This window comes from Rhinopithecus bieti, unplaced genomic scaffold (genome assembly GCF_001698545.2).
Source record: "Rhinopithecus bieti isolate Rb0 unplaced genomic scaffold, ASM169854v2 scaffold_38981, whole genome shotgun sequence".
In the NCBI taxonomy this organism is placed as follows: Eukaryota; Metazoa; Chordata; class Mammalia; order Primates; family Cercopithecidae; genus Rhinopithecus; species Rhinopithecus bieti.
The window spans coordinates 1,457,764-1,483,759 of NW_016819573.1; the positions used below are offsets into that span (position 1 = coordinate 1,457,764).

The window sequence follows — 25,996 nt, forward strand, 5'->3', positions numbered from 1 at the left end:
CCCCCCCCCCCCCCCCAGTGGTCTAATCTCAAAACCCAAAAGTACTTCTTAGTCTCTGCCTCTTGGCTCCCTTTCTCTTTTTGGCCCTCTCTGCAGTATTTAATACTACTGTATTACAATGTGTTGGCCTTTTCTGGTTTCTGTGTACCACCGTCTGCTGGTTCTTCTGCTTTTTCATCTTTCAATAAGCTTTTCTCCATGCCTGTATTGTAAATGTTGCCATTCCTTTAGCCTTTTCTCATTCTGGACCTTTTTTTTTTCTTTTTTTTTGAGATGGAGTCTTGCTCTGTTGCCCAGGCTGGAGTGTAGTGGCGCGATCTCGGCTCACTGCAACCTCCACCTCCTGTGTTCAACCAGTTCTCCTGCCTTGGCCTCCTGAGTAGCTGGGATTATGGGTGCACGCTACCACCCCTGGCTAATTTTTGTATTTTTAGTAGAGACAGGGTTTCACCATGTTGACCAGACTAGTCTTGAACTCCTGACTGAGGAAATACTGTTTGACATGAGATACAAATGGTGAATAGGAATTAACTAGGTAAGGATAACTGATGGAAAGTAAACAAGGGGAAGTGTGTCCTGGGCAGAGAGTGGCAACAGCATATGTAAAGCCTGAGATCAAAGGCCGAGTGAAGACAAAATGCCATGGGACACAACAAGAGATGTGGCTGAGGAGGTTAGCAGGGGCCAAGTCATGGGACCCAGGAAGGGGCCAGGCCACCAGCTGGGCCCATAGTCTTTTTTTTGTTTTTTTTGAGACAGCCTGCACTCTGTCGCCCAGGCTGAAGTGCAGTGGCGCGATCAAGGCTCATTGCAGCCTTGGCCTCCTGGGCTCAAGTGATCCTCCTGCCTCAGCCTCCCCAGTAGCTGGGCATGAACCACCATGCCCAGCTAATTTTTAAATTTTTGATAGAGACAGGGTTTTGCCATGTCACTCGGGATGGTCTCAAACTCCTGAACTCAAGCAATCTGCCTGCCTCAGCCTCCCAAAGTGCTGGGATTACAGGCGTGAGCCACTGCACCTGGCCACTGGGCCCATATTCCAAGAACTAGGAATAATGAGAAACTATTTAAATGTTTAAACAGGGGAATGACTTGCTCAGAGCTGCATTTTGAACGCATCACAGGGCTGCCATGTGAAGAATGGATTATAAGGCGTTAAGAGCAGATGTAGATGATCAGTAATGAGGCTACTGCAAGAATCCAGGGGAGAGATGATGGCACAGTGGACTAAGGTGATGGAATTGGAGACAAAGACGCAGAGAAGGGAGGCAGATTCACGAAAAATTGATAGGGAGCAAAAACCACACTGGCATGGCGCCTGCTCAGCTATGGAAGATGGTGGTGGGAGGGCAACCTGGCAGAGGCATAGCAGAGGAACTGAAGGAGAGGCTGTGACAGGGAGGCCAAAGCAACAGATCTGAGCACTGAAAAAATCAGGATAAACACTAGATGAGGCCTAGTGTCTGATTTTGATGGATGGCACTGCCACTCTCCAAGCCAAGGAAAGAGAAGGAAAGGAGAGGTGACCAAGTTTAAAAATACTGTGATTTTTTTTTTTCCAGTATTCCAGGTAGACCTTTAAGGAAAAAGAGGTGCCCTTGGTCAAAGACCCTTTGCTTTTCTCAAGGCAGCTTCTAGTAAATATGCTAAATTTTAAGGATATAGTCAAATGGTTTCTGGGAGAAAGGATCTTGCATCCCATTAATTCTTTTTCTTCAACTTTGCATGTCTTTTCCTGACGTATTACAAATCAGGAAGATTAAGTATTGCTCATAAAATAATAGAATATGGGAGGGGTGAGAATTTCAAGCACAATAACTTTGCAAACTTCAACCCAACGAAAATTTACCAGCAGCCTTTCTGAGAATTCTTGGGGTTGGGACAGTAATTATGAATGGACACATCCCACTTTTACTCATGATGTTCTTTTCCCAGTCCTTTCCTTTTGCTCACAGTATGTCTGTTCTGTGGGGCATAGACTCAGTAGGAATTGTTCCCTTTAAAATACCATTACCCCAATTATGGTATAGTGATGATGATCTGCTTTCTCCCATCAGATCTGTTGATTTAAATGGAACAGTTTAGCAAGTGCCTGTTCTCACCCAAGCTTCCCCCATGCCATAAGCATTGTTTTCATTCCCATCTCATATATAGGAGCCCAGTGAGTTTGTCACATGTTATATCCTAGGCACATGTAAGTGTAGGATATGAACTTGGATTTTCTTTTTTTTTCTTTCCAACTTTTATTTATTTCATTTATTCAAGGAGTACATGTTCAGGTTTGTTACATGGGTAAATTGTGTGTCACAGGTATTTGGTGTACAGATAATTTTGTCATCCAGGTAATTGGCGTTGTACCTGATAGGTAGTTTTTCAGTCCTCGCCCTCCTCCCATCCTCCACCCTCAAGTAGTCCCGGGTGTCTTATTTTTCCCTTCTTTGTGTTCATGTGTACTCAGTGTTTAGCTCCCAACTTGTAAGTGAGAACATGCGATATTTGGTTTGCTTCATCCATGTTGCTGCAGAGGACATGATCTCATTCTTTTTTATGGCTGCATAGTATTCCATAGTATATATATGTACCACATTTTCTTTATCCAGTCTACTGTGGATGGGCATCTAGGTTGATTCCATGTCTTTGCTATTGTGAATAGTGCTGTGTTGGAACATAGGCATGCGTGTGTCTTTATGGTAGAATAATTTATATTCCCTTGGTTATATACCCAGTACTGGGACTGCTGGGTTGAATGGTTGTTCTGTTTTAAGTTCTTTGAGAAATCTCCAGACTGCTTTCCACAGTAGCTGAAGTAATTTACATTCTCACTAGTCCTTTATAAGTGTTCCTTTTTCCTCACAACCTCCCCAGCATCTGTTATTTCTTGACTTTTTAATGGCCATTCTAATTGGTATGAGATGGTATCCCATTGTGGTTTTGATTTGCATTTATCTAATTATTAGTGATATTGAGCTTTTTTAATATGCTTGTTGGCTGCATGTAGTCTTCTTTTGAAAAGTGTCAGTTCATGTCCTTTGCCTATTTTTAATGGAGTTTTTTGTTACTTACTTATTGACTTGTTTAAGTTCCTCATAGATTGTGGATATTAGGCCTTTGATGGTGGCATAGTTTGCAAATATTTTCTCCCATTCTGTAAGTTACCTTTTGCTCTGTTGATAGTTTCTTTTGCTGTGCAGAAGCTCTTTAGTTTAATTAGATTCTACTTGTCAATTTGTTTTTGTTGCAGTTGCTTTGGGAGTCTGCCAGGGCCAATGTCCAGCATGGTATTTTCTAGACTAGGGTCTTTGTAGTTGGAGGTTTTACGTTAAGTCTTTAATCCACTTTGAGTTGGTTTTTATATATGGTAAAAGGAATGGGTCCAGTTTTAATCTTCTGCATATTCTGTATATGGATAGCCAGCTATCCCAGTACCATTTATTGAATAGGGAATACTTTCCCCATTGCTTGTTATCATCAGCTTTGTCAAAGATCAAATGCTTGTAGGTGTACAGCTTTTTTTTTTTTTTTTTTCTTTTTTTTTTTGGAGACTTTAGTCTCGCTTTGTCCGCCGGGCTGGAGTGCAGTGGAGTGATATCGGCTCGCTGCAACCTCCGCCTCCCAGGTTTGAGCAGTTCTCCTGCCTCAGCCTCCTGGGTAGCTGGGATTACAGGCAGATGTCACCACACACGGCTTATTTTGTATTTTTAGTAGAGATGGGTTTTCTCCCATGTTGACCAGGCTGGTCTCAAACTCCTGACCTCAGGTGCTCTGCCTGCCTCAGCCTCCCAAAGTGCTGGGATTACAGGCATGAGCCACTGCGCCCGGCTGGTGTACAGCTTTATTTCTGAGTTCTCTACCTTGTTCCATTTGTCTTTGAATCTGTTTTTGTACCATTTCCATGCTGTTTTAGTTACTGTAACCTTACAGTATAGTTTGAAGTTGGGTAATATGATGTCCTGGGCTTTGTTCTTTTTGCTTAGGATTGCTTTGGCTATTTGGGCTTTTTATTGGGTCAAGGTCAGATTTGGAATATTGTTTCCTCTTCGTTTTGTTTTTATTTTTGTTAGTAGATGCTGTACATGCAAGAATTTTTTTTTTCCCTAATTCTGTGAAGAATGTCATTGGTAGTTTGATAGGAATAGCATTGAATCTGTACGTTGCTTTGGGTAGTATGGCCATTTTAACCATTTTTCTTATCCATGAGCATAGAATGTTTTTCCATTTGTTTATGTTGTCTCTGACTTCTTTGAGCAGTGTTTTGTAATTTCTTGTTGTAGAGATTTTACACCTCCCTGATTCGTTGTATTTTATTCTTTTTGTGGCTGTTTTGAATGAAATTGTGTTCTTGATTGGGCTGTCAGCTTGGACATTGTTGGTATGTAGAAATGCTACTGGTTTTTGTATATTGATTTTGTATACTGAAGCTTTGCTGACGTTATCAGAACTAGGAGCCTTTGGGCAGATATTATGGGGTTTTCTAGCTATGGAATCATAATACAGCCTGCAATGAGAGATAGTTTGACCTCCTCTCTTCCTATTTGAATGCCTTTTATTTTTTCTCTTGCTTGATTGCTCTGGCTAGGACTTCTAGTACTGGTTGAACGGGAGTGGCAAGAGTGGGCATCCTTGTCTTATTCTGGTTCTCAAGGAAAATGCTTCCAGCTTTTGCGTGTTGAGTATGGTGTTTGCTGTGAGTTTATCATAGATGGCTCTTATTATTTTGAGGTATGATCGTTCGATGCCTGGTTTGTTGAGGGCTGTTAACGTGAAGGGATGTTGGATTGTATCGAAAGCCTTTTTTGCATCTATTGAAATTTGAAGTGATGATGCAGTTTTTGTTTTTAGTTCTGTTTATGTGATGGATCACATTTGTTGATTTGCATATGCAGAACCAACCTTGATTCAAGGAATAAAGCCTACTTGATCATGGTGGATTAGCTTTTTGATGTGCTGATGGATTTGGTTTGCTAGTATTTCATTTATTTTTACATCTGTGTTCATCGGGGATATTGGCCTGAAGTTTTCTTTCTTCATTGTGTCTTTGCCAGGTTTTGGTATCAGAATGATGCTGGCTTCATAGAATGAGTTAGGGAGGACTTCCTCCTTGATTTTTTGGGAATACTTTTAGTAGTATGATTGGTACCAGCTCTTCTTTATATGTCTGGTGGATTTTGGCTGTGAATCCATCTGGTCCAGGGCCTTTTTTGGTTGGTAGGTTTTTAAATTACTGATTCAATTTTGGAACTCGTTATAGGTCTGTCCAGGGTTTCAATTTTCTTCCTGGTTCAATCTCGGGAGATTCTGTGTTTCTAGGAATTTATCCATGACTTCGAGGTTTTCTAGTTTGTGTGCGTAGAGGTTGAACTTGTATTTTCTGACTTCTGCCACAGCCATCTCCCTCCAGAAGAAAAGATGTGACATACTCCCAGTCATTTGGAGGTGCTAGGAAACATAACCGTCTTGTTTTTTTGCTAATGGAAAGGAATTGAGTTTTGTTGTTGTTGTTGTTGCTTATAGAGAGAGCTGTATTCCAATGTAGTACAGTAACCTACAGACTGTCTTACCCTGGGCAGACCTGCCAGCACTTAAAATTACAATAAACATTGCTTAAAAGAATTTTATGTGATACAACCAAATATACAAGTACAAAAAAAATGTTGTGTGGTTGTCTTTTTCCTTTCTACCCTTTGTTTCTCAGCTGTCCTTCAGGAATGCTTGACTCTACCAGTATTTGGCTTAAAATGAGAAACCTTTGTCTATACCTTTGATGTTTGTCTGCACAAAAATCAATAACCTGGCTTTCCATTAAAATAGTCCTTAAAGAAGCTAGTTTGTGAAGTCTTTGTTACTTGTGTAAAGTGTATATTTTTGATCGTTTACTTTTAAAAGAACTAAGTAGTTTCTCTTATACTTTAGTATTTTGGTTTTACTGGTTTTATGTAATGAGGGACCCCGTTCCATAAATGTGAGGATTTGTGAAGGATCTAGATCCATTTATTAATCTGTATCTTTTTGAAGCATTTTATGAGTATCTGTTAAATTGAAAATATTTAGCTTTATGATTATATTAAGGCTTGAAAATTGTCCAATCCTAAAATGTATTTTCCTTTTTTAGTTTTTTTTTTTTTTAATTAGTGTAGACACTGACGTTTCATTCTCCCCTTGCTGCTGCATGTCCCTGTGTGGTCGGGGTTTTGTGGTGGCAGTAGAAGCTCCCTTATCACCTTTTGTGTAGAGGAGCCTCTGGGGAGAAAGCAGCGCCCTGAAAATGCTTTCTGGTACAATTTCAGGTTTAAGAAGCTCGCTCCCATTTGGCTTTTCCTGTGGATGGCTGGACTGCTCCAAGAACATTCCTCCAGTTATAGCCATTTTGTCATTTTTCCTTTTGGGAAATACTTTGTGTATACCTTTATTATGGGTTTTGATGGTGGAGCTGGGAGGCCCCAAGTTTGGGGATTGGAGCCACAGTTTCTTCTCTTCCTTGTATCTTCCCCAGTGTCTTACTCAGCAGCTCCTGCTATGCTGTGACACCCTAGAATGTATCATTTCGAAATGTCACAGCTGCCACTAGGTCATATGGGAACGTGGAGCTGGCTGGGGGAGAGGTGCAGGTCAGTGGTGGTTTTTTGTTCCCGCATTGGATCTTTGAAGAAAATGTAAAAGCGGCACTCTTATTTTCAATCCAAATATTCATATATTGTGTTTTCCAAAAGTATAATGAGGGATTGAAATTGTGGTTTAAGAGGCTGTGCTTTTCAAGTATAGGTCTTGTGGCCTTAGTAGCAAGAGGTAAGCCTCCTGGCAGGATGAGGGGGCTTGGCGAGTGTGTTAAATATTGGTGGGGTGTGAGTCAGCTTCCCCTTTGGGCTTGGCTCTCTCAGCCTCCATACTATGAAATAGTCCTTTGACTTAAATTCAGTGTAGCAGGTCACCTTTAAAACTGGGGCCTTTGTAAACTGCTTCAATAACCCTTTATGACTCTTAATTGGGGTAGCCAAGCAGTGGGTAATTTTGATATACCATATGTCCTGTAGCACAACGGGGCAAGATGATGAAGATTTCCAGGAGTCCTCTACTGGAAATCTTGTCTTACCAAGTCAAGCCCCTGCCCATGGCGTTATTTCTTACATATTTTTTTCTTATATAAGTACTTCTTAGCAAGAAAGAAAATAGGTTTAATAATGTTTACATTTTGATCATTGTTTCTTACATGTGTTGCCAGAGAAAACGCTTATAGTTTTGTTTTGAAAATGAAATTCCTGTGGAAAGGTCATTACAATGCCAGCCCCTGTCATTTCTAGCCCTCTTATCCCCAAGCTCATCTGCAGTGTGTCAGGTCTGGCTTCTCTAACCAAAAAAGGCAAAGAATGTGTAAGCCCTGCTCCCTTCAGCAGATTGGGTGCTCCGTGATGGGTGGAGTTCATGGTGTCAGCTGGATCCACAGGAAGGAGGGAAATGTTATAGACACATTTTCTCCTGCAGGTTTAGAGAGTCTGTGCAGCAAGATTCCAAAGCTTTGCCAGGAGCATAAATCCTAGGCTTTATCTCAGAACTACACACTGGGCCTTACCCTCTACATTGTAAACATTTATTGACAGTCAAATAAACTCAGGCAGTTTCTCGAAGGTTCCTGCCACCTCCTCCACCTCCCTTTCTTGAGAATCCAGACACAGGTTTGCTGCAGCAAGTCAGATATGATTCTTCCCTATTCAGGGCCCTCCACCACCCCATGGCTCTTCTGGGCTGGAGCAGGGTTGCCGCAGTAGATACTTGCCGCTGAATGGAAGGCCTACCTCAGTCCCCCACCTCTCAGTATAAATAATGCATGCACTGGAGAGGAATAGCAACCAGACTGCTTGGGCTTGCCTTGTCTTCTCTTGCATAAGATTGGTCGTGGAGGAAAGGCACCCTCTGAAACTGAGAGTACTGGAGAGAGCCTTGTGCGCTGTGGTTGAGAAGAGTGCGCTGGTGGGGAGAGGAGACTGATGGGCAAGAACGCTACAGTAGGATCATCCTGCAGCTGTGAATGGCACAGGACTGGAGCTCTTGAATTCCAGTTCTAGGCAAGGAGCGTGGGTGTTGGATGAAAGGCTTAGTCCTGTGTTACATACAAGAATAAAGTATCTGAAACAAGAAGCATGTGACCACCTGGGCACATCATTTTTCTACCTGAGTGGTACTTGGTGTACTAAAGAGATTATGGGATGCAGCACACTTAGACGAGGTGAAGAGTCTGAGTGGGTTTCATCACGTTGGAGTCGGTTTTTGTGGGATGTGGAAAAGAGGCCTGGATTTCTTCTGAGAGCAGGAGTAGCTGAGGAGCCCTCTGGCAGCAGAGCTCGTGAACTGCACTTGTGTGAGAAGGCAAGCTGGTAAGTTGAGACACGAGATTCTTGGATTTTCCTGAGACCTTTCTCCTTCATCTCTCCAGACCCAAAGAGAATAACCTGAAAAGGCAGCTAGTGAGGATCTACAAGACCCAACTGAGAAAGCTTAAGAACCGGAGAATTCAGAGGCAGGTGAAGGCTGGAGTTGTATTTGGGGGAGTTTTGTTTGGAATCACTCCTTTGGCTCACTGCAGTCTCCGCCTCCTGGACTCAAGCAGTCTTCCCACCTTGGCCTCCTGAGTAGCTGGAACTTATAGGCGTGTGCCACCACGCTTGGCTAATTTAGCATTTTTTGTAGAGATGGGATTTTGCCATGTTACCCAGACAGGTCTTGGACTCCTGGGCACAAGTGATCCACCTGCCTCAGCCTCCCAAAGTGTTGGGATTACAGGCATGAACCACCTTGTCTAGCCCGGAGTCACTGTTAATTTCTTTTGTTGGTCCATGGCAAGGTTTGCAGATGACTTTGTTTGGAAAGCCTGAATCTGTTTTTAAAAGCAGGGGTAGGGAGTGGGAAATCACAGTGTTACTACTTGAGTCTGTTTAGTGGACTATAAAAATTACTATAGCCTTAGTTTAACCTAATGAGAGCTTGCCATGAATTTTAGCCTGCTTGCCTCTCTTCAGGATATTAATCTGGGTCATTTGACTGTCCCAGTTAAACAGGTACATGTTTTAACAGTTTTAAAGGCAATTGCTACCTGTATTTGGTTATTCCGAGTATATACCCAGTTGTCCTTGCCGATACATTTAAACCTCTTAGCCTACAGATCTTTTCTTTTTACCAGCCTCAGTGTTTTGTGTGTTTTATTTTTTTGTGGAGACAGGGTCTCACTGTATTTCCCAGGCTGGTCTCGAACTCCAGGCCGCAAGCAGTCCTTCTGCCTCAGCCTCTAAAAGCACTGGGATTAAAGGCATGAGCCACCGTGCCCAGGCCAGCCTTAATGTTTATTAATCCTTTTCAGTGACAGTCTCACTCTCACTCTTGCTTTTCTCTAGTGATTCCTTCCTCCTACGCCTGCTCTTACGATAGGCGTCCCTGTGAGAAGAGTCACCCAGTGGCATGTAGAGCTCTGGGCAGGATCTGTCCACTTCCAGAGTGGCCTGAAGACTGGAACACATTTCTTTTTAGTTAAATGAGTTTCTTCGGTAATGTCCAGAATATAATATCAGCCTAAGCATGAGGGAATCCCCTGTACCCCACCCTATACCCCCTTCCAAACAGAAAAGTGTTTTTTGGGTTGTTTTTTTTTGTTTTTTATTGTGTTTTGTTTTTGTTTTTTTTGAGACGGAGTCTCACTGTTGCCCAGGCTGGAGTGCAGTGGCCGGATCTGGGCTCACTGCAAGCTCCACCTCCCGGGTTCCCGCCATTCTCCTGCCTCAGCCTCCCGAGTAGCTGGGACTACAGGCGCCTGCCACCTCACCCGGCTAATTTTTTGTATTTTTTAGTAGAGACGGGGTTTCACTGTGTTAGCCAGGATGATCTTGATCTCCTGACCTTGTGATCCGCCCATCTCGGCCTCCCAAAGTGCTGGGATTACAGGCTTGAGCCACCACACCCGGCCGGGTTGTTTTGTTTTTTGTTTTTTTTTTTGACACGGAGTCTCACTGTTGCCCAGGCTGGAGTGCAGTGGCGCAATCTCAGCTCACTGCAACCTCTGCCTCCCAGGTTCAAGCAATTTCTCCTGCCTCAGCCTCCTGAGTAGCTGGGATTAACAGGCACCTGCCACCCCACCCAGCTAACTTTTGTAGTTTTTAGTAGAGACAGAGTTTCGCCATATTGGCCAGGCTGGTCTTGAACTCCTGACCTCAGGGGATCTTGCCCGCCTCGGCCTCCCAAAGTGTTGGGATTACAGGTGTGAGCCACCGCGTCTGGCCACAACTGGGATTTTTAAGAAATTCCCTAGGAGAGAGTTAGTTGAACTTAAGGTGGTGTCTAATTAGATCAAAGTGCCTTCCATTTTAGCTTCAGTGAACTTGGCAGGTTGGTCTGATGATAACTCAAGAGTAAGGAGTCTTGGATTCTGATCCCAGCTCAGCTTCTAGAGACTCGGTGGTTTTCAAACTGTTCTTGAGGGACTCCTTCAACTGAAGGGCTCCCTAGTTGCCAAGAGTGGTTGGCTCTGAGTCGAGGTGGCTTTGATTTGTCAGCTTTGGTCAGAGAATTCAGGTGGGGGCAGGAAGTCCCTGTTGTGTAGTTGTTTTGCCGTTTTACCCTTTTTGTACCTTCAATTCAGGAGAAGTTTATTAGATGAATCCATGTCCAGAAATAGAGAATTAGTCGCCTTCATCCTATATATTAATTTCCCTTGAAGTATAAACAGCCAAAGAAGAAAAGTACTTGTGGGAGAAAGGGGGTTCAGATCCTCAAATCTGAAAATAGTTTTCAACTTCAAGAGCGTGAAAGGTGACTGTTAACCGAAGTCTTAGTCTCAGGAGTTACTTCATGTGGCATGCTTATACCTGATGTTATGTTTTAGATACGGCTCATTCATTCGGCACATGTGCTGGGTGCCTACTGTTTGCTGGACACTGCAGAGCCTGGTGGATGCTGGGGGAAGCAGATGGGTCTCGTCCTGGCCTCGGGAACTTACTAGTCAAATGTGGGAGTCATTGCTAATCATTTACATAAGTCATTGTTTAATTTTAGTTGTAGTAAGTTTACAAAGGAAAGAAATGGGCTGCTAGGAGAGCTCACTCTCTACCCTTTTCTGTTCCTTTGTGGACTGCCTGAGGAGCTCTCATTGTGGATGGGAGACCGATTGCCTACAGTAATGGGGAGAGGATATGCCTGCTTCCCTCCTCTCACTCCTTGCTTGGACTTTTATCTTTACAACTTGAACTAAGTATTCTTCATTTGACCTTTTTCCTGCCTCATTATTCTTCCCGGACATTCTTTAGCTTCTACTTTCTGCCTCTTCAGGTATGCATCAGGGATCTGGTATCAAGGAATTTAGAAGCTGAAAAGAAGTGTTATGGTTCAGTTCCCTCACTTTCAGATACGGAAAAAGGGAACACATCCACGGTCACACAGCAGGTTAGAGGTAGAACCAGGACTGCGTCTAGGTCTCTGCCTCTCAGCCCAGTGCTTCTTGTTACATTCCTGCAGGAAGACTTTCTAAGTCAGCAAGGGCCCAGCCTCAGGGACCTATTTACCCTTGCAGAGACACCAAGAGGACAAAAAATAAGTCCAAGGGGGCCGACAGCCCCAGACTTCACATGGCCTAGGGTTGTTTTCTGTATATCTTGGCAGATGTATCAAGAGTACCTTTTTCTGGGAGCTGAGGAAAGCAAAAAAAAATGCCCCATTCCTATCATTAGGAGATTCATATTCTAGAGAAACATAGAAGTCTCACATGTATGGGGAGAGCATAGAGCAGCTTGCTAGGTGCTCAGGTACATACCGTGTGTGAGGGGGAGCTCTGGAGCAGGAGGAGATGGGGAGTCGTTTCCTGGATGCAGAGCAAGGATTTTCCTAGAGAGGTGGAGTCCAGATAGTCTGAGGAGCAGAGGAGTGGAGGCCAGGCTTTCCTAGGGCTAGGAGAAGAGAGAGACCCCCTCTAGGCTCACAGAGAATCCTGAAAAGCTGGTCCACACAAAGAGAGTTAGGAGGTTGTGAGAAACACCTTGGCAGGGGCTGATTTTGCAAGACCTTGAGCTCTGCTCTGAAGGACCAGATCATGGAGCTAGTGGGTGCCGTGCCTCACTTTCTCAAGGGAGTGGTTTCCTGAAAGCTGGGCTTTCGGGAGAGAAGTCTGATGGCATTTTAGGAGCCCTAGGGGTCAGGAGGCCTCACCAGGGATTTACTGCAGTGACTCAGTCGTGGAATGAGGAGGCGCTGGTCACAGGGAGTAGCAGTGGAATATTTTGAGCTTCTATAGTGTTTGTTTGCAAAACATGATAAATTTAGGTTAATCTCCAACCTTTGACATAGAAAGTATAACTTCACTGTGTTTTTTCTAGCCGTGTCTAGGTGGAGCCCGCAAAGAAATTGTGAAGCTCAGGTGTCTGTATTTTATTGTATGAGGCATTTTGAAACTTGAGAGCGGACAAAAAGAGAATGCAAATACCAAGTGTCACTTCTTTTTACTTCCAAATCTCAACCCTAAGTTGAATACCGTTTAATTCACTGTTGCCAATATTGTACTCTACGTTCCTTTTTTGATAGGAAGTTTTGCCTTTTGAGCATTTGAAGCCCTAGCTTTGTGATATAGCTGAACAGGGTGGGCGGGCTGGTTGGGACAAGGAAGAACACGAGGATGAGAGTAACTGCCCCGGCTCCAGCAGCACCCAGGCCCTCGGCACGCACAGACTTAACGGTATTGTCTTCTCTTTGTCTCCTTAGGAATACAAACAGAAGCTTGCGCGAGTAACCCAGGTCCGCAAGGAACTGAAATCCCATATTCAGAGCTTGCCAGACCTCTCACTGCTGCCCAACGTCACAGGGGGCTTAGCCCCCCTGCCCTCTGCTGGGGACCTGTTTTCAACTGACTAGGATGGGTGTCATGTCCCAGATTTCGGTTTGTACCAGCAGAAAGAAGAGGTCAAGTCATGGTTGGAAATAACCTTCTAGCTCCTGGTTCTATCCCTTCTTCCGCCCAGCCCCCCAGCCTCAAGAAAGAACCTCAGACTCTGATTCTCCTCTTCAGCCTCTCATCTTGAGCACAGTTCAGAACAGTGGCAACTGGAATCTGGTTTATATTCATATTTGCAAAGACTACAGACTTTTTCTCCCACTTCATATTTTCATGCGCCCCTGTTGGTTTTCCATTCTTAACTCTCTCCTTGTACCTAAGAAGTTATGAAGATCATGTGTACTTCTGGAAGCTTTCAAAAGAATCCTGTCCCTCGTGACAGCATTTTGTCATGAAAGCAGCTTCTCCTTTCTGAGCTGGGCTTGTTCAGGTTCGGTGTGGGCTTCCCCTAAGGCACTTGTCCTAGAGATGTTGGCTCTCCCAGCTACATCTGCCCCAAAAGGTTGGAGGCATAGCTGTCGTAGCATTGCCATAAAGAGTTTGCCAAATCTCTGATCCTCCCTTTCCATTACTTCTGCTAGTGATGCACAAAGATTAGGTGCATTTATTTTGTAAACAGATTGGAGAATCTAGCAATAAGATTCAAAGCTAATCTGGAGCATAAAGGCACAGTTCAGAGACAGAGTAACAGGGAACACAAGCATGAATTAAAAGTAATTTATTTGCTTCAAGTTCCTAGATACAACCTTCCCACACTGCACTGCTCCACTGTCGGAGCACATTCTGAAAAACAGGATGCCTTGATCCCTGGTGGGTGCGAAGGCAGTTGTTAGGGGTGACAGACATTGGTGGGCTCCAAAAGATGAAGGCCCCACACACAGGTGTGCTGCATTTGGGCTCTGTGTGGGTGTTACTTGGACCCTTTCTTCTGGGAGTAGGGTACACACTAACGTTTAATCCACTGTCTGGGTGCATGTCCACAGTATGGTGACTAAACTCGAGCATCACTGTAAATAGGACACTGAGCAGGTCTGTCTGTCAGGTCACACCACTGCACAGGTCCTTGTCCCCACACGATGGGGAGTACTTGCATCAGATGTTATTGAATAGCTCGTCTTGGGCAGGGGAAGCGGGGAGTTGGGGATATTAATTGGGGGTTTTAATTCTATTATCATGTCAGCTGACATTATGACTATATAATGTAGTTAGAGACGATTTTTATCTTGCTTATAGTAAAGGTTCAGTCTGCCAATTGTAAATCATTCTAATTTGGCAGGCTTATTTTTGACATTGGAAAGGGCAAAAGCGATTTGCCCCAGTAGTGTAATAGGAGTTATAGACCAGAGGCTGAAACCCAAACTATATAAAAGGAATTCCGTGGAGGGGGCTTTGTAATCTCCATTAATTTGTGTTGCTGTCTCCAGGATCACCAAAAATTACATGTAATTTTACATGTTAAACACATTGAAACATAATCTATGTTTATAAAGCGTAATGGGCTTCCCTTCCAGAAGCTCTCATGCTTGTCATGAAGTGAGAACAATGAAAAGTCGTAGCAGATACTCAGTTTAACTCTGTGTAGAACCTAGTAGTGTTTGAGCTGTTATTCCGATTTGAATTCAGACTGTGTATTGTTTGCTTATTGACACTGCCGTTGTTCTGTCACTGTTAAATTAATGAGTCTATAAGGTTTTTCTTCCAGAGGCCATAGGTGACATCACTAAAATTGCAAGATCAATTGTAATCTTTGCTGCTACTGCACTCCCCAACCTCTCCCCCGCCCCCTGTGGTGTGCTGCTTTCTAGATGAGCGTGTTTTGGAGCAGGCCCATCTTGGACACTATGCTTCCACCAAGGAAGTGAGATCTGACCAGCCACAATCCAGCTGAAAGAAGATCATCGATACTTGCTCTGATCAGCTAGATGAAAATGTAACAGAATGGATTTAGCCCACTGCTCTGTTTTATCCAACTGAGTCTCTGACCAGCAATTGGTGCATAATTATTACAGCAAAAGTAAGAAATGAAACTAGCAATTATGTAAATGAATGTGTTGGCCTCTTAATACCTGTTACTAGTGAACTTCCTGTGAGGAAGTTAGTTTTTTGTTTTGATGAAATGCTTTTGTTTTTTAAATCTTAATTCTGCTGTCCACATCCTCCCAAAGTGTGCTTACTTCCTTTGTTTAATTTAAATGAACCTTCCTCCTTGTATGTACGAGGTGACTTGGTGGGTGGGGTGGGTGGTTTTTGTTTTTGTGTTTTTTCTTTCTTAGGGCATCTGTAGGCCTCAAAGGACCTTTCCTTTAGGTCATATTCCTCAGAAAGTCTTCAATCTTCCCTTGTTTTTGTTTGTTTGTTTTTCTTAAAGAATATTTTCAAAGCTTAAATTTGTATATTAATTTAGGACTATTTAGAAGTATAGGCTGTCATTGGCGGCAGCAGTATATTCTGAAATGTCTCATAGATATATATTTTTGAATAAAGATGGTGTTGTTGAACAACATTGTGTGATTTTTTTTTAACCTACCCTGTTACTGAAAACAGTGCCTTTCTTTGTGAGCAGTGTGTGATTAGTAATCACCAATAGAGAATGTGCTGTCTGCACAGAATATTGTCCCTTGGGAGTTTTTGTGTCTGTTAGTGGCACATAAATACTCAGCACTTACATAGTATTTTCTGGTTCTTTCCAGGGGCTTAATTAGCTTTAATTAGGCAATCCACACAGTACCCATGAGAGGTGTCGCCATAGTTTTACCCTCATTGTACAGAAGTGGGAACTGGTGGGGAGAGGTTCAGTGACTCTTCCCCCGTACTTCACAGCCAATCTCTGACAGATTAAAACTTGGAAGTTCTTTGATTTTCGCGCCTTTGTTCACACCAGTAGGCCTCCTGGGAGCGATTTGATTTTGGCAGTGCAGGGAGAGCCACTCTGAACAGTAAAAAGACGAAAAATGAGATAATTGCGAACCCAAGTGGTGTGTCTCCTAAAAACAGTCATAGCTCTCCTTTGTCCTTTTCACTGGTACATGGAGTGAAAGCATATTGACTGTATTGCTGGTTAAAGCTCTCAGAATAACAAAAAATGGTTTGAATTAGGTCCTTTTGAAGCAAGCGATATGTCTGGAAGGATCATAAACCTGTCCACTGGGTAATGGCAGCATCTGCCAGAAGAAATGGATTTATCTGTTTGTCTTATGGTGCAAAAACCTTTGTAGTAGGTGTCGTTCAAGACTACAACCCAAATAAGTCCAGTATTAGGAAAATTGAGACTGCATTACCCAAGTTCTGCCTTAAAATATGAAAGTTGGATGTTACATGTGAACCTCAAGAGACAAGATCTCCTTCTGTGTCCCCAGGTTTCATGGCCTAATTTCTTCACTTCTGGCTATAAATAGTAAGTCCATGATTCTTCTGGTTTAATTAGCACTTCAGGCTACAAAATGACTTTGAGGTCCTCAGAGCTGAAGACAGAGCTACCCGAGAGTCCATGAATCTGTCAAAATGCTTATCCTTTGTGATTAGTGCCATTAACTCTGTGACCTTCCTGGGCAAGGTATTTTCCTCTCAGTTTTCTTTTCTTTTTTTTTTTCTTTTTGAGACAGGATCTAACTCTTGCCCATGGTGGTGCAACGTTAACTCACTGCAGCCTCAATCTGCTCGGCTCAAGCTATCCTCCTACCTCAGTCTCTCAAGTAGCTAGGATTACAGGCATCTACCACCACGCCTGGCCAATTGTTTTCTTTTCTTGACTTTTCTTTTTTAGAGAGAAGGTCTCGCTATGTTGTCTAGGCTTGTCTCGACTTCTTGGGCTCAAGCAATCCTCCCGCCTTGACCTCCCTAAGTGCTGGGATTACAGGCATGAGCCACCACAGCCAGCCTCAGCTTTCTTACCTGTGAAACGTAGTATTGGACTAAATTATTTCTAGGCTTGCTGCGAGCCCTAAAAGCATATGATTGTTGTGCTGCATAAGAAGCATACGGGACCGAAGCCTCTGAGAACTCTGGATGGCATATCCTGGGCACGCAGTACTATTTGTTAAAGAAATGAATAGTATCACCATTGTGCTGCGTATGCATAGGAAACCCTGGAGACCATAGTCTGTAAAGATCAGGACACAGGAGACAGAGCCACGACCGGGAAGATGGGAGTAAACACAGTAGTTCACTGCACAAAATTTGTGTTTGGTTTATTTGGGATCTTTAAGAAAAAGCCATTTGCTAGCATGGTTTCCTCTTTTACTTTCTCCTGGAATAATTCATCTGGCTAAAGCTCATCTCTCACTGCTACCTCTGTAGCATTTTCCATTTAAAAATCATGCTTCCGCTCTGAGGCACAGATTCAATTAAGAATCCATTATTCTCCTGTACAGTAGGTTGGGATTCATACAGCTTTATGTAGTGTTGAAAGCCCAGTGTGTTCCATTTGTTTAGACTCTGAAATAGTTATTTTGCATTAAAAATTCATTTCCACCATTGGTTTGACAAATACTAAAATTAGCAGCAGGAACCCATTTATCTAGTATTTTTTGTGAATAAGAGGCAGCTGTGGTGAGTGATAACTCGTATCTTCTCATCTCCTCTCACTGTGATGACCTTGGGCAAGTCACTCAGCCTTTGGGGACCTCAGCTGCTGCTGACAGGAAATGAGTAGGGTTGATGACCTAATAACCTCTGAAGTCCTTTCCAGATCTGAAGTCCTGTGACTAGGTTTTCAGAATATTTCTTCCCACTGAGAATCTTAAACTCAGTACCTGAATAATGTACTCCATAGATTTTAAAATACTGTCTATACAAATTCTTAGTTATGAAATAGATAAAGTAGTCATGAACATACTTGTTAATAACCGAGATGTTTGTAAAAAGGGCCTAGTGCTTTGCTACAAATTAGGGACTCAGTGGTGGCTGTTACTATGTTAAATAATGAATGCAGGTATTTATAAACACATGTAACAAGATTAAAATAGATGTTTGCTGGAAGGAGTAATAGAGACCACATGGCTAGACCATCTGCAGCATTTACAACAGAGCGGTCAAAAACCTGTCATTCTCAACACCCCCACCCACATTAAGGGTGTGAAGAGTCAGGAGTTAAGATAAAGGAAGAGGATTTGGGGTGAGAATTATTTGAAAAGAGCCATTGGCATGTTTGGCGTCTCCCTAGTGGGAGCAGTGGGTGCCACCTACACTTCATCTCAAGGCTAGGGAAAAGGGCCTCCGCGGAGCTTAGTATGTATCCCTGATCTGATGGATTAAACAGACCCCTGCCTGGAAAAGTCTAAAGGATGAGAAGCCAGTGCTGGCTAAGTTTGATGATGAAGCAAGGGAGAGTCTGGGTGCAGTCTGCACTCCTAGAGTTTGTCAGGGCAGAGCACGCATGTAGAACTGGCCTGCATCCTGGGGCGATGGAGCCTGGGCAAGAGGCTAGGGGTTTCAAGGAGACGAACTTCAGACTCGCAGTGCTGAGGAAGGAGTAGAGAGCAAAGAGCCAGGGAGAAAGCCTCACCCCAAGAGACCCCAGGTGATGGGAGATGAGGATGGGAGACTGGGGGAAGGGAGGAGAGGAACCACTCCAAGGAGCATCTGAGGAGCCTGTGGGGGAAGGAAGCTGTTAAACTTTTGCCCAGCAGCGCCCAGTCACCACCACCACACCTTAAGTAAGGACTGTCTCTTGCTACTTCTTCACTCCCACTGCTCTGTCCTTAAACAAGAGAGGCCTCGCTTCCTGGATGCTGGCCTCCCGCCCCCAGTACACCCAGAGGAGTCACCTTCACATGATAGGCTGTTTTGATTATAACAGGATTGCACATTTGCATCTCTGAAATGAGACTGTTTGCACTTTAAGTGTGACTACAGAAATTTTTTAAAAAATTACTAGAGAAGTTATGGAGGCCTGGGTTTTACTTTGAGAATTAGACGATACATGAGCACAGCGAATTGGATTTCAAGGGATATTAGGAGACAAAGTTGCTTTGCGATTGCAGTTCCTAATCCTGCTTGTGTACTGTGCTGGTTACACACATATGATTCATTTTAAGACCTTTAATTCTTGGTTCACCTTTCCATTTTGTTAGTTAAAAAGTTCATTTCCACAACCTCAGTTTGTTAAATTGTGAATTCATAATCCTATGTATACGTGAACATATTTTTCAAAACTGTGGTAAAATACATGTAACAAATTTATTATTTTAGCTGGACCCGATGACTCATGCCTGTAATCCCAGCACTTTGGGAGGCCAAGGAAGGTGGATCACCTGAGGTCAGGAGTTCAAGACCAGCCTGGCCAACATGGTGAAACCCTGTCTCTGATGAAAAAATACAAAACTTAGCCAGATGTGGTGGTGTGCGCCTATAATCCCAGCTACTCAGGAGACTGAGGCAGGAGAATCACTTGAACCTGGGAGATGGAGGTTGCAGTGACCCAAGATTGCGCCACTGCACTCCAGCCTGGGTGACAAGAGCGGAACTCCGTCTCAAAAAAAAAAAATTACTATTTTAAAGTGTACAATTCAGTGGCATTTAGCACATCTGTGATGTTGTGCAGCCGTCACCCCGATCTAGTTCCAGGACATTCTCATCCCCCCAATAGGAAACCCTGTGACACATTAAGCTTACTCCTATTATCCCCTACTCCCAGGCCCTGGCAACTACTAACCTGCTTTCTATCCCTATGAAATTGCCTATTTGGATATTTAATATAAATGGAATCACACAATATATGACCTTTTGTGCCTGGCTGCTTTCATTTAGCATAATGTTTTTAAGCTTCGTTCATCTATGTTGTAGCATATATCAGAATTTCATTCCTTGTTACGGTTGAGTAATATTCTATTGTATGGATATGCCACGTTTTATTTATCCATTAGTTGGTGCACAATTGGGTTGTTTCTACCTCTTCGCAATAGCCAACCGGGCTGCTGAAAACATTCGCTTACAAGTCTTGGGTTGAACACCTGTTTTCAGTTCTGTTGGGTATATACCTAAGAGTGCCATTGCTGGGTCACATGGTAATTCTATGTTTAGCTTACTGAGGAACCACCAAATGGTTTTCCAGAGTGGCTGCGCCATTTTCCATTTCCACCAACGATGTATGAGCCTTCCAGTTTCTCCACATCCTCACTGTATTAGTCAGGGTTCTCTAGAAAAACATACATCAAGAAAGGGAAAAAATTATTTTAAGGAATTGGCTCACACAGTTGTGGAGGTTTGGCAAATCCCAAATCTGTTGGGGTAGTCTGGCAGCTGGAGACCTAGGGAAGAGTTGTAGTTCAAAGGAAATCTACTGGCAAAATTCCTTCTTGCTTAGGGGGAGGTCAGTCTTTGCTCTATTAAAGCCTTCAGCTAATTGGCGGAGGCCCACTCAGGTTAGGGAAGATAATTTGCTTTACTCTAGATCCAACAAGTTAAATGTTAATCTCATCCCAAAAACATCTTCACAGAAACATCCAGAATAACATTTGACCAAATGTCTGAGCTCCATGGCCCAGCCAAGTTGACAAGTAAAATTTAAAAACAAACAAGAAGACACTATTCTTGCCAAAACTTGTTATTTTTCATTTAAAAATTATAGCTGTATTAGTGTCTGAGGGCTCCATAAAAAAAAACCCACCAACTGGGTAGTTTAAAACAACAGAAGTTTATTGTCTCACAGTTCTGGAAACTAGAAATCCAGAATCAAGGTGTTTTCAGGGCCATGCTTCCCCTGAAGCCTCTAGAAGAGGATGTTTTTTTTTTTTTTTTTTTTTTTTCCGCCTTCTTCAGTTCCTGGTAGCTCCAAGCATTTCTTGGCTTGTGGCAACATAACTATAACCTCTACCGTGTCTCCCTAAATGGCCATCTTCCCTAGTTTCTGTGTCCAAATTTCCCTTCTTTTAAGGACACCAGTCATTGGATTAAGGCCTACCTTAATAACCTCATCTTGATTAAATCTGCGAAGACCCTATTTCCAAATAAGGTCACATTTACAGATGCTGGGGGTTAGGACTCCAATATATTTTTTGCCGGGTTGTTGAGGGGTGGAGCGGGGAGGGAAACACAATTGAAGCCGTAACAATAGCCATGCTAATAGACATGAAGTGGTGTGAAGTGGTTTTGATTTGCATTTTTCTAATGACGTTGAGCATCTTGTCATGTGGGCCATAACAACATGGCCAAATGGCTTGTTGGCCATTTGTATATCTTCTTTGGAGAAATGTCTATTCAAGTACTCTGCCCATTGTTAAGCTGAGTTACCTTTTCTGTTGTTGAGTTGTAAACATTCTTTAAATATTCTGGATACTAGACCCTTAATCAGATACATGATTTTCAAATATTTTCTCCCACTCTGTGTGTTGTCTTTTTACTCTCTTGATAGTGTCCTTTGATACACATAAGGTTTTAATTCTGATGAATTCCAATTTATTTTTTCTTTTGCCTGTTCTGGGGTCATATCTAAGTAAACACTGCCAAATCCAAGATCATGAAGATTTAGTCCTAGGGTTTATACTTTTAGCTCCTACATTTAGGTCTTTGATCCATTATGAGTTAATTTGTATAATTCCGCTACTCATCAGCATGGGAGTCCCGACCTGCTCCATTTCTGACCTGGGCTGGTTTACCCCTCCTTAGTCAACCTGATGGTCCCCCAGTCCCAAGAGTTTGCCATATTGAAGCCAAACTTATTGCAGGCATCAAAACAGCATAGCCCAGAATTCCTGGGCTCAAGTGATCCTCCCACCTCAGCCTCCAGAGTAGGTGGGACTACAAGTATGCACCACCATGTCCAGCCAAACACAGTTTTCTTAGAAGTCTCTACCAATCTTTAATAAAGTCATCATCTATTAGTTAAATGATATTTTGAAGTACAAATCAATAATGAAAACAACTAAGTTAGAGACTTTCATTCCTACCTATGAAGGATTAAATTCTGTGGGAATTGCCCTCTACTATAAACAACTATAAAAGCAGACAAAATATATAAAACAAGTATTTCAGGTATTGGACAATAGATTTACAGAACTGTAAATCCCTGAGAGAAGGAAAACAGATAGAAGGCTATGACTGCCTACCTTACTTATTCAGGGCACTTCCAGTGTGCAGCACAAAGATAGGGAACCAGAGATCCACCGTATCACTGAATTGAGGAGACAGAAATTAGAGTTCAGGAAGGCTAAGGTGGCTTGAACTTGCAGGGAAAAATAACAGGAAGTATCTGAACAGAAACAGAGATCAGGAACTCTGTAGATGGTCCCCTGACCCTTAAGTGAGTCAGGAAGGCTGAGGTGGCTGAAACTTGCAGGGAAAAATAATAGGAAGTATCTGAACAGAGACAGAGCTCAGGAGCTCTGCACAGGGTCCTCGGACCCTTAAGAGAGTTCCAATCAGTACATGTGTGGGATGAAACACCAGGAGCTCAAACAGAAAGAACCAACAGAAAGCAATAGACCAGATAATTCCCAGAACTCAAAAAAGTCTGGGAATAGTTGAGGTTTACACTAATTAGAACGGGGAGAGACCTTGTAATACAGACAGCATTGGTAGAATCCTCAAAAAGATTATGCTTTTGTAGTAGGGCTAAATTATCCCTAGAGTAAAAGCTGGTCACAGCTTGCCATAAAAGAATAGCTTAATAGTAGACCTTAAATAGATCCACAGGTAACTTAACTGCATGGCAGGACAAAGCCTAACCCTATTTAAAGAAATACAACAGAACCTAGCACTCAGCAATGTAAAATTCACTGTGTTTATTGTCCAAAAAAAAGTCACCAGGCATGCAGAAAAGTAGAAAATTATGGCCCGGAGCTAGGAGAAAAATAAATCAGTAGACCCAGAATGACACAGATTATTGAATTAGCTGACAAAAGCCTTAAGATAGCTATTAATGTTGCAAGTACTCAAGGAGATAAAGGAAAACATGAACATAATGAGGAAAGACATGGGATGTATATGACTTAAATCCAAAGCAAATTCTTAGAGATGAAGAATGTTTGAAATTAATCTCAATGGGATTAACAGCAGATTGGACATTGCAAAAGAAAAGATTAGTATTACATTAAAGACATATAAATAGAAATTATTCAAAATAAAGCACAGAGAGAAAAGTCTGGACAAAGACTAACTGGAGGAACCTGTGAGACAGTACCGAGAATCAAAAATACATACTGAAAAGAGAGGAAAGAGGCAAAGAGACAGAAAACACTTTTGAAGAAATGTCAAAGAAATTTGGTGAAAATTATAAAGCCATAGATCCAAGAAGCTCAGTAAACCTCAAAAAGAATAAACATGAGAAAACTACACACATTAAAACACATCATAGTTGAATTGCTGAACCAGTGGTAATTGGGTAAAAAGAAGCATTATATACAGAAGAACAAAGATAAGAATGACATAAGACTTCTTAGAAACTATGTAAGCCAGAAAAAATACCATGGCATCTTTAAAGTGCTGAAAGAAACAAAGCAAAACAAAACAAAACAACATTGGTCTACAACTGTATACTTAGCAAAAATTTCTTTCAAAAATGAAAGCGAAATAAAGGCTATCACAGCAACAAAAACTGAAAGAATTCATCACCACTAGTATTGAACAATAAGAAATGTCTTTTCAGACAGAAGAAAAGTCATACCAGATGGAAATCTGGATCTACACAAAGGAATAAAGTGCCCTGAAAATGATAACTACATAGGAAAGTATATAATATTTACCTGATTTAAATCTCTTTAAAAGACAACTGACTAAGCAAAAATAATAATACATTTGGGAAAAATAGTGAAATGTATGACAACAACAATATAAAGGTCAGAAGGGGATAAATGGAATTATACTCTTGTGAAGTTCTCATAGTATTTGTGAAGCGTTATATCACTTGAAAGTACAATGTGATAAGGTAACAAGTACACTAAAAGTCTAAAACAACCACTAAAATAACAAAACTAAGAGTTGTAACTAAGAAATCAACAAAGGAGATACAATGAAATTGTAAAAATTATTCCGTTATTCCAAAAGATGATAGAAAAAGGAAAATGAACAGAAAACAGATGAGACAAATAGAAAATAAATAGCAAGATGATAGACTAAAGCCTAATCATACCAGTAATCACATTAAATGTAAATGGTCTAAACATCTCAATGAAAAGGCAGAGCTAGATTGGATTTTTTTTTTTTTTTTTTAGACGGGAGCTTGCTCTGTCACCCAGGCTGGAGTGCAGTGGCCGGATCTCAGCTCACTGCAAACTCCACCTTCCGGGTTTATGCCATTCTCCTGCCTCAGCCTCCCGAGTAGCTGGGACTACAGGCACCCGCCTCGTCGCCCGGCTAGTTTTTTTTGTATTTTAAGTAGAGACAGGGTTTCACCGTATTAGCCAGGATGGTCTCGATCTCCTGACCTCGTGATCCGCCCGTCTCGGCCTCCCAAAGTGCTGGGATTACAGGCTTGAGCCACCGCGCCCGGCTGACACAAATAGTTTAAATGGATGAAGAGATATATCATACCTACATCAGACAAAAAAAATCTAAATAATATCAGGCAAACGAGATTTCAGAGAAAAGAATACTATCAGGGATAGATGAGGTCATTTTGCAATAATAAAGGGGTCAATTAAGAGGACATGATAATTTTAAACACTTAAGCATTTAATAACAGAGTTTTAAAATATATAATGGAAAAACTGATGGAACTGCAAAGAAAATAGACAAATCACAATTATAGTGGATATTTCAATAACCTTATCTTAATAATTGATAGAATAATGCTGTGGACTAAATGTTTGTGTCCTCCCTTCTCTCCAAAAATTATATGTTGAAACTTGAATCCTCAATATGGTGGTATTTGGAGATGGGGTCTTTGGGAGAAAATTAGGTAATGAGAGTGAAGCCCTCATCATGGGATTACTGCCCTTAGAAGAAGAAACACAGAGAATTTGCTTCCTCTCTCTCTGTCCTCATCCTGTGAGGACACAGAAAGGTGACTTGTCTACAAGTCATGAAGTGGGTTCTCACCATAACCCAACTAGGCTAACACTCTGTTCTCAGAATTCCAGCCTCCATAACTGTGAAAAATAAATGCTTATTATTTATGCCATCCTGTCTATGGTATTTGTTACAGCAACCTGAGCAGACTAAGACCAATAAGTAGGCAGAAAGTCAGGATTATAGTACACTCATACAACACCATTAACCTTGACCTGATTGACGTTTCTAGAGTACTCTACCCAACAACAGCAAAATACAAATTCTTCTCAAGTGTCCAAGTAAGATTTACCAATATAGGCCACATTCTAGGCCATAAAACAATAAATTCAAAAGTTCTCTAGCAAGCTGACTAAATTTTTATTTTAAAAAAAATTTTAAGGGATTCAAGTCATAGAAAGAAAGTACATTCTCTGACCACAGTGAAAATTAAAATCGAGGCCGGGTGCAGTGATTCATACCTGTAATCTCAGCACTTTGGGAGGCCAAGGCAGACAAATCACCTGAGGTCAGGAGTTGGAGACCAGCCTGGCCAACATGGTGAAACCCTGTCTCTAATAAAAATACAAAACTTAGCCGGGCATGATTGTGGGTGCCTGTAATCCCAGCTACTCGGGAGGCTGAGGCAGGAGAATCGCTTGAACCTGAAAGGCGGAGGCTGCAGTGAGCCGAGATTGCACCACTGCACTCCAGCCTGGGCGACAGAGCAAGACTCCATCTCAAAAAAAAAAAAAAAAAAAAAATTTAAATCAATACTGAAAAGATCCCCGGAAAATCCCCAAATATTTGGAAACTAAGTAACATGCTTCCAAACAAAATATGGGTAAAAAATAAATCAAAAGGGAAATCAGAATGTATTTTGAACTGAATGAAAATTAAAACCCAACATATTAGAATTTGTGGAGACAACAAACTAGGAATAGAAGACAATTGCTCCAACCTGATAAATAGCTTCTATGGAGTACTCATAGCTAACAACATACTTAATGATGAAAAACTACAAAATTTCCTCTAAGACCAGGCACAGTGGCTGATACCTATAATCCCAGTGCTTTGGGGGCTGACTTGGGAGGATTGCTTGAGGTCTAGAGTTTGAGACCAGCCTCGGCAGCATAAGTAAGACCCTGTCTCCTAAAAACTAAAAAAAGAAAAAATCAGGAACAGTCCAGGCATGGTGGCTCACACCTGTAATCCCAG

General features: G+C 42.1%; 1 protein-coding gene across 1 annotated transcript in view; it reads left to right on the forward strand.

Annotated features, from left to right (window-relative positions):
* Window positions 1–15,357, forward strand: part of RPRD1B (regulation of nuclear pre-mRNA domain containing 1B) — a 65,251-nt gene extending 49,894 nt beyond the window's left edge. The window contains exon 7 of the mRNA XM_017859072.1: window positions 12,727–15,357. Coding sequence (XP_017714561.1) covers window positions 12,727–12,876 — 150 coding nt within the window. The 3' untranslated portion in view covers window positions 12,877–15,357. The remainder of the gene's footprint in view (window positions 1–12,726) is intronic.
* The last annotated feature ends 10,639 nt before the right edge of the window (window positions 15,358–25,996 follow it).